The sequence below is a fragment of the Notamacropus eugenii genome, chromosome 5 (genome assembly GCF_028372415.1).
Source record: "Notamacropus eugenii isolate mMacEug1 chromosome 5, mMacEug1.pri_v2, whole genome shotgun sequence".
Classification (NCBI taxonomy): domain Eukaryota; kingdom Metazoa; phylum Chordata; class Mammalia; order Diprotodontia; family Macropodidae; genus Notamacropus; species Notamacropus eugenii.
Genome location: NC_092876.1, coordinates 336,631,238 through 336,640,770, shown reverse-complemented (window position 1 = coordinate 336,640,770; position 9,533 = coordinate 336,631,238). Strand labels below are relative to the sequence as shown.

Sequence of the window (9,533 nt, the reverse complement as noted above, 5' to 3'; positions counted from 1 at the left end):
GAACCAGGAGCTTGCACTTACATGATGTTTTGAGGTTTTCAAAGTACCTTCCATATGTGTACAGTGGTAGCCACAGCCTTGGAAGGCAACCTATGACTCCAACTTTGTGACTCCACAAAGAATGTAAGCTACCTTGATTCAATGTAAACAAAAGAAGCTCCAACTATCCCACCTGAATGTGACCCTTGGCTATCCTTGGCACTATCCTTTTTTTTTTTCCTGTTTCAAAAAAGTACCTGGCCCAGTCTGGGGTTGCTGCAGGGAGCCATTTTACCCAGGGAGGTTGGCCTCTTGTGAGTAAAATTCCCCAATTAACCCTAATAAAACCTATCAATAACAAAGCTGGCATGGGCCCCTCTTTCTTTGGTGTCTCAGTATTCTTTCAGAAGGTATGCCACCCTACGGTTGGCATAATTAGAACAGAACAGATCTGCCCTTACAATCTGATTTAATCCTTATAAACAGCTGGGATGTGCTATTATCCCAAATTTATAGGGTTAAAGAGGTTGTGATACCATGCATAGGGTCACACAGCTAGTAGATATCAAAGAATGGATTTGAACTTTATAAAGAAGTAACCTTTAAGGTCCCTTCAAGTTCTAAATCTATGATCTTAGGATCTCTATAAAATAGATAAGACAAGTTCATTCATTCATCCTCTTTAGGATCATTTATGGGACTAAATTATCTCTAAGGTCCTAGGTATAATATTCTACAACTCTATAAAAGGTATTTGCTGATCATTTACTATGCATAAGATGCCATAGTAGACACTGTGAATAAAGAACACACATATATTCACACACACACACCTAAGACATGGTTACTGTCTTCTTATATGTAAAGAATATAACTGAATAGCTTAGTCAACTTAAAGTTAGAGCCTTCATATTTTGAAGATATTTCCCAGAACAAAGTGTGAACACTACCATGAAAGCCACCTTGAGTGCTCTGATCATACTAGCTGAAGTGTAAAGAGAGACCTGAGTCTTTGCTGGCCCATTGTCATTACAATAAAGATTGAGAGGGTCTTGGCATTTGGGGTGATTGTTGAAGTTACAGGGCATATGTGCATTGGAACTCATACCCTTGGACGTGGTCTTAGAAATGGAGCAGAAAGAGGATACAAAGAAGACACTAATCTCTGCATGGGCAGAAACCGAAACTGAAAGAGAGAATACACACAGAGAGAATGAACTTGAGTCTATGGCAGGGAGAGGGGAAAAGGGGGGCATCAAACTTAGGGAATCATTTGGCATATAGGAGGCCAGTCATTGACTGACTGATCCCAAAGATAGCTGCTGTTGAAAGGCATGGACGGAGGGGCCAAGGAGTTCTCAGAGAAGTGATTATGACCATCCTAGGAGAGGAAGGAACCACATAGTCTGAAACACAGCAACAGGAGGGGCAGTGGTGGAAGGTGGGCAGGAGCAGGAGTTCCCAGATTCTGCTTCCTCGAGAGAGAAAACTCCTGGACCACACAGCAGCTGGAGCTGAGGAGAAGTGAGAGATAGAACCATAATGTGGACAAGCAAACATAGACCTTGTCCTCTGTTATTTCTGTGAGTTAGAAAGGAGTGTGTCCTGAAAACTAGTTTCTTGCTTTTTCATTGGAGCTTCAATTGCAAGAGAGCACTATATGTCTAAAGGATAGTTAGTTCTTGCCCTCTGAGATTATCTTCCGTGTGTGTGTATACATACATAAACAATATATATAAATATACACACACACTATATAGACATATGTGTATGTATAATATTTATTTCATATACCATATTTACATGTCATGCATATTTATTATTTTACATATTTTACCCCCATTAGTGGGGCAGAACTTTGTTTTTTTCCCTTTCATCAAGTCCCCAGTGCTTAACACAGTGCCTCTTGTACAAAGTAAATGCTTAATAGATGCTTTTGACTTGACTATACAGGTTCTTGGGGAAGTGAGGTTCACTGTGGTTCTCTATCAACCCCAATCATTTTGGAGACACTTCAACCAGGGGGAGCAATATCTATCTGGAGGACTGGTATAGTTCCCTAAGTAGCAAATGGTAGGGTCAGTTGAAGAGGGAAGAAGAGTTGTTTTGACTTGGAGCGCTTAGCTATAAGTCCTCTATGTTTTGCATTTTTGGGGGGTCCAGGACTTTCTGCTACACCAAAAACTTTATATAAAACAGTGTAGAGAATAAAAAAGTCTCTAACACCAGAACTCACCCTAAGTGTGGCTGGGGTATTTAAGAGGGAGAGGCAACACAACCATTTCTGTGTACCTGGGAACATCTCTAACAACACTGTAGATGCAGAATGTTCAAATGCTAGGAGAAATAGGAAGGATGGAATTTTGCCTTAGCAAGGTAGTATGACTGTGGTAACTTGGGGCCCCATGTATATTGCTTCCTTTGTGTCTGTGGGGCCTGCTGCTCTGCCTGTTTCTGGAGGGGTGTAAAGAAGTATGTGTTCTGTGCATTTCTGAATGAGACTCTCATGTATCATCAGTTGTGTCTGAGGACCAGGCATCTTTAGAGATGAGACTCGTGCTCTCAGGTTCAGTGGAAGAACTTGAGTGATATCTTCTCGCCCACTCTTATCTTCTGAAAAATTGCATTTCATGGTACTATCTGTATATGATCAAGTGACCTATTTATATAAACATCTGGGATATGAGTGAAGAAGGCAATAGTTATAGGAATGGTGTTTAATTAATCCAATTTGATTCATTTATTCAATTAATTAAAATTAATTCAATGTGAACATTTACAGGTTTAGAATGAGTTCTGAGCAATATTTTCTGAGCAAAAAACTCTGAAGATTGAGCATGCACAATGTTTAGTGTTATGCTGGGACACTATAACAAAATTAACATGATGAATATTTAAAGATGTACATGGTAATTATTTTGCTTTAGAGAAATTAGGCACACATGTTAAACATTTCATATAAATAACTATAATTAATATCATTTTTTGTACAACCAAACTACAGTTTTAGTCTTTTTTCTCACTTTCTGAATTCTCTAGTATCTGTCATCAGTTGAGATTTGAACAGTTTTCCCTAATGCTTTGTACAGCTCAGTCTTCTCATATATGCATATACACACAGATATAGAAACATAAGCCTTGGTTCTAACTTTCTGATTTCCTGAATTCCCTGCTTCCATAAACTCTCTTGCCCACCTCAAGCTGAGGATGATGCTCTTTTTGCTACAATGAACTGGTCTCCAGTCACTGAAGCACTTATTTCTCTGCTTCATACCGCCTCCTCCCGTCACAACCCTCAATCTGAGATGTACTGTGAATGACTTTCCCAAAAGTCAACAGTATGATCATTACCCTTAGAGTAGGGATATGGGAAACCGAGGTCAGGCTGGGAAGCAGTGACACTGGAGAAGGGAAAGGACATATTCTTGGAAACTATATCCTTAGCATTTGAAATACTTGAGATATGGGAAAGTGGGACCTGTGCTCAGGTAGAAAAGGCTCCAAGTCCAAGTGCTGCAGCAGGAAGAGTCCACTGATAATGAACTATACTTCTTAAAATTCTAAAATATAGTCCTGACAGTTACAGTTGGATTCATCCAGGAAAGTAGAGTATCACTGGGGCAAGGTGGACTGTGTGTGTGGGAGAGAGAGCTCTTGATATTAGATTCTTTCCTATTTTGATAAGGAAAGAGGATAAAGAGAAGAGGAAAACTTTGAATATTTGAGATGGGAAGTAGAGGTCATTACAAAAGGAAGAAAATGGGAGGCCATTGAGGTAGAAGACAAACATCTAAGACTTCACATTTTTGTTCATCCATTTGTCCTTTGACTCTACGGTTCAATCTTCACCTTCAACCAGGCAGGAGCTATATTGAAACTACTCAGGAGCATTTTAATCATTGGTTAAAACAGATTCTCCATTTCCCATAAGGTCTGACAATTCAAACAAAATACTTTGTTGTAAAAGAACTTTATTTCTAGAGTATTCCTTAATTGAGCTATCACTGTATAAGACAGAGTCTCTTCCCTCTAAGAGGTTATACTCAGGCTGGGGAGAGCAAATGTAGTCACATTTTTAAAAACGTGGTATTAGAGAAAAGTGCCAAATTAACTGTAGAGATAAGTGTTATGGGAATTCAGGTATCACTTTAAAAAGGTGGTCATAACATTCTCCATGAAGAAGGTAAGATTTAGTTGGGTTTCAAAGGATGAATGTTAATAGGTGGTATGAAAAAAATGAGGACATTCTAGGGTGTGTGTGTGTGTGTGTGTGTGTGTGTGTGTGTGTGTGTGTGTGTGTGTGTGTGTGTTTATTTGAGGGAAATAAACCAGGAAAAGGAAAGTACAATGTATGTTTGGAGGACAATGAATAGACTCATTTGACTGGATCAGAGTTCATATAAAAGAGATAGAGTAAGTGAAATGTCTTAAATCCCAATTTATGAACAAAGGGGAGTCAATGAGCTATTTTGAGCACAGGAGTAACAGTATACATAGAAAAATTTTGGTAGATTGGTAGTACGTTGTTGCCTGCTCATGACCATGTTGACTCTCTCCATAGTCTTTTATGTTACTTCAAGGTATTTCATTACATTATACCAACAATGACTTGTATACTGCAAGAGATGAAAAACCATCATCAAGGACAGTTGTGAGTGAGGAAGGAAGTAGGATAGTCCCGTTTCCAGTGGATAGCCCAAATGTTGAACTGCATGCAAAAAATTGTTGCGTTCGTTCTTCATTTTTGAAGAGGACCAGGACATCAGAGAAATGATGACATGACTTGCACTTGACTTTGTTTTGAGTGAGGGAGGACTGCACAAGATCACCAGCCTCACTTTCTCATCCGGAGCCATCTGGATCCAGTAACCGGATATTCATCAGGATGACTGGAGGATGCAATGGGAGATCTTGGCCTTTTAGGTTAAGGCCTTTTCAGGTACTCACTTAAAGTGGTAAGGTGGTGAAGTATCTTAAATCCAAATCCATGAACAAAGGGGAGTCAATTTTGAGCAGAGAAGCAAGAATGAGGGAAATCCAGGGATAGACTCTGGGACAGTTCTGCAGTTCAGCCAAGGATGACTTAAGTAGGTGCTTCTCTGGGCAAAAGTTCAGAAACCAAGTAATTTTTACCTCGTTTTATACTTGTAACTGCAAAAATATGTCATGACTTTAAAAAGTCATCAGTAGCAATAGCCTAAAACATTGTCAAGTCTGTCTTTCTGCATTTGTGTGTATATAATGAATTCTTTCTTTTGTTTATTAAATAGTGGCACAGACCACAAATTTAATTTATACTTTAAAATTCACTTGGGCTCAGGTCTTGGCACTATATCAAGAAGAAAGTCTTGAAGTATTTACCTTAAAATTTGGGGTTGGGGGTGTGTATGGTTAAATCTTATAATTAGGTTATGGTAAGACTAATCAGTGCTAATGCTTGGTCAAAAAGTGATCACCAAATCTTTGTTCAGAATGGTTGATAGATGGTGTATTTCTTCTTTCTCTTACATCCTATTATGAAGCAACAGCTGATTTCTCCTGCATTTCTATATTCTTTTGTGATCCTTTTATATTTCATTGTGATCCTGTTAAAATCACAGCCTCTTTCTTTGTGCTCTGTGTAACTCTGACTATAAGTTTCTGATTTGCCTTGGTACCACTGAGGTACCAATATATTAATCAATCATGTATATATATATGGATATCCTGAACATGACTAGTTACCGTATCTTGTGTCTTTTAATGTATGTATTGATGTATATATAAATATATGTACATGTTTGTATACATATACTGATACACATGTGTATATGTATACATATACATATATACATAGTTCTACACAACTACAAAAATTCTCTAGATATAGATAGATAAAAATATAAGGATATAATGATTCAGAAACATGATGACATCACGGTGGCAATACACAAAATGGCAGCTTGACTTCTCAGACCTGGATTCTATCCAGTTGTAGAACTCAAAGCAATCATTCCATCTCATTTCTCTATCTTGCTGCACTTTGGAGAGTCAATAACTAGGTTGCTCATTATATATGTACTTGCTTCTTTCCTGATTATTTTAAAATTGCTTTTGTTAAGTATTTAATGAGACAGGATATAGGGTGTCCCAAAAGTCTTGGTGAGTTTTAAGCTTTAGTAGCGTAAAACTACAAGTACACTGAGACTTTTGGAAGTGTGTGTGTGTGTGTGTGTGTGTGTGTGTGTGTGTGTGTGTGTGTAGAAAGAGAGAGAGACAAAGACATAGAGACAGAAAGGTATTTGTTGGCAGTCCAGAATAAAGAGGGGGAAGACTACTAGCCATCATATTGACCTACTGCATGTATCAGTTTTAGGTCAAATATGGAAATAGTATTGAGGGTACACAATTCAGGATTAGGGCAAACCCTCCTAGCAATTTCTGCTGCAACAAATGGTGATTCCATCATAGGTACCTTTTCCTTAAGTGACACTATGCAAAGGGAGGTTGACAGGATACCTTTGGCTTGAAAAGGTCTTGGATTTCTGAACTGGACAATCCCGGAGTCAAGTGCCCTCGGACCCAGAGAGTAGCTGCATAACATAAATAGTATGAACACCTGTGTATTCTTTCCTAAGTGTTATTTTAATAAAACGCCTAACATCTTTAGGGAGTCTCTGAGTGATATCACTTTCTTCCCCAACCTCCACCCCCTCAAACAAAATTCTGGTTGGCTGGACTGAAACAGGCTCCACAGAGTCAGTAGAGGGGAAATCAGATCAGGACTAGAGTTCCTTCATCTTCATTATAGAGATTGTGAGCTACGGAGGGACCATCAGTACCCCTGCCCTTCCCCAAAGTGCCCATTTAAGACACGTAGGTTGTACTTGTCTCCTCAGCCATTAAAAGAAAAGTCAGAAATGAAATCTTTAGGTTTTGAACCCATGAAAATCAAGAACAAATTGATTTAAATAGATTTCATTTATTCAGAGGTAAACCCAGAGAGTCTCATGTGCAAAATATCCAAAGTGCAGTGGCCCATCACCCCAAAGTGAGTTCAATGGGTGTATGCATGTGGGTGTGTCACTTTGTAGCTTGTCCATTCTCTTATTCATTAAGCATTCTTCCTGAAAAATCCCGAAACATTTTCAATGACTGTCTTCCCAAAGCACCAGAACTTAGAGCTGTAAAGGTGAGGTTGGAGTGGGCTGTGGCCACAGCTGGCTCTCCTTTGCCCTTAGCTTGTTCACTTCTCAGAATCACTGATGGTATACCATCTCCTTGAGTTTCGACAGTTTTGAAGAATGAGGAAGGTTCCAACTCCCAATAGAAGGGTGGCAGCCAGTGCTCCAAACAGGATCCCAAAGAAGGCACCCAGGCGTATACCCAAATGCTCACAGCGTTCACCAGATGGGGAGTAGATGGAATAGGATCCACAGCTGGCAACAGAAAAGAGAAAAAGGATTGGAGTCACAGTGGCTGGAGAGGAAGTGAAGTCAACCAGCATTTATTAAGCACCTCCTGTATTTCAGGCACCATGCTAGGGAATCAAAGAAAGGCTCAAGGGGGAGTGAGGGGAGGAAAGGAAAGGCTAATGGAAATGAGCATTTACATACTCCTGATTTTGTGCCAGCACTTTACAAATTGTATCTCATTTAATAATAATAGCAAACATTTATATGAGCATCTATTATGTGACAGGCATTTTACATAGTATCTCATTTGATTCTTACAACAACATTAAGAGAGAGGTGTTATTATTATCCCCTGTTTACAGATGAGAAAACTGAGGCAAAGAGAGGTTGAGTGACCCATGGTCACACAGTTAATAAGTATCTAAGGCTAGACTTAACTCAGGGCTTCCTGACTCTAGGCCTAAGTACTCTATCCATGGCATTACCTAGCTGACAATAACTATGAAAGGTAGGTACATTTATCCCCATTTTACAGATGGGGAACTGAGGCAAACAGAATTAAGAGACTTGCCCAGGATCACACAGCTATTAAGTTTCTGAGGCAGAATGTGAACTCAGGTCTTCCTGACTCCAGGTCTAAGAACTCTATCCACTGTGTCACCTAACTGCCCCAGATGACACACTATGAAAACAATCATGGACAAACAAGAAATAGACATAATAAATTGGAGATAACAAAGGGAAGGCTCTAGATTCACATTTATGATGAGAATTTTATTTTTTGTGGGATTTTTTTTTGGTTGTCATTCAATTGGGAGGGGGCAATGGGGGGGAAATAGATTATTATAAATACATGGTAAAAATTCATTTAAAAAAAAGAGAAAGAGAGTAAGAAGGAACTTTTCTGGCCTCTCATCACTTGCTAGGGCTGAAAAGGTTGGAGAGAAAGAAGGGTCTTTCTTGATAAACTGAGTTCATCTCTCAGGAAGAGAAGTCAAAGTCAACATTAGGGCTGTAATGAGGACAGGACCAGCACAGCCATAGCATGCATGTAGGAAGCACAGTTCCAATTAAATTTATTTCACCTCAACAAATAATTAAGCTCCTATTGGGTTCAGGACCCAAGAGGTAGGCTGATACCACAAAAAGCATTCAAGACTTGGAATCAGGAACACCTGGGATAAAAGCTTCTCTTTTATACTTAGGATCATAGATTTAAAGCTAGAAAGGTCCTAAGAGGATGTTTAGTCCAATCCTCTTATTTTACAGATGAGGAAACTGAGGCTGAAAGTAAGTGATTTGCCCAGGATTACACAGCTTGCTAGCAAATATCAGAGGCAGGATCGGATCCCGGGTCTTCCTGACTTCAGGTCCAGAGATATATCCACTTATTAGGTGTGTGATTACGGGCAAGTTCCTAAACTCCTCTGAACCTTGGGCAACATTCTAAGAGTATAAATTAGAAACGGTGGAGAGAATCTGAACACCCAGAATTCTCATGCTACAGGAAATCATTGGTCCTTGACATATTAGGTGTAGGACCCTGAGGCTATAAAAAGGAGGCATGGCTTTGGGTTTTTAAATCTGGCAAGTCTTTACTTTGTGTGCTATATAACTGATAACAAAATTCCCCAGTCATTAGTACAGACAGCCAGGATGGAGAGGGGGGCTAAATATTAACGATGATCAATATAGTCCTGAAACATTCTTGGAGACACTTAAACTACTGATTCATTAGTGTCCCCTGGATTGTTTTCTCTAAATTCCTTCTGCTTTACTCCTCAACTGCAACTCCCACCTGCAGGGGAAAAAAAGTGTTTCTGGGCAAGGGCTGGGAGTAGACTCTACCTCAAATCAGGGGAAATTTGACTCTGAATCGTCAGGAGAAACCAAGAGTCATTCCTACGAGTATCACTGGGCACTATCTGGAGAAGGCTCAAGTATAAATAAAATATAATTATTGGCCACTAAAGTGATTTTTCTAAAGCACAAGTCTAATCATGTCATTTCTGTCCCCTCTCTCCCCTATCCCAATAAATTCTAATGACTCCCTATCATCTCCAGGATCACATACAAAATTCTCTGAGTTCAAAGCTGCTCATAACCCAGCCCTTCCTATATTTCCAGTTTTCTCATCCCTTTCTCTCCAACGCAGTCTTT

At 39.4% G+C, this 9,533-nt stretch overlaps 1 protein-coding gene across 2 annotated transcripts in view; it reads right to left on the bottom strand.

The window, feature by feature from the left end:
- Positions 1-6,920: 6,920 nt before the first annotated feature.
- The window catches only part of MUC4 (mucin 4, cell surface associated), a 76,852-nt gene continuing 74,239 nt past the window's right edge, over positions 6,921-9,533 (bottom strand). For both annotated transcript variants that reach the window (XM_072613693.1, XM_072613694.1), the window contains exon 24: positions 6,921-7,397. In XM_072613693.1, coding sequence (XP_072469794.1) covers positions 7,205-7,397 — 193 coding nt within the window. In that variant the 3' untranslated portion in view covers positions 6,921-7,204. The remainder of the gene's footprint in view (positions 7,398-9,533) is intronic.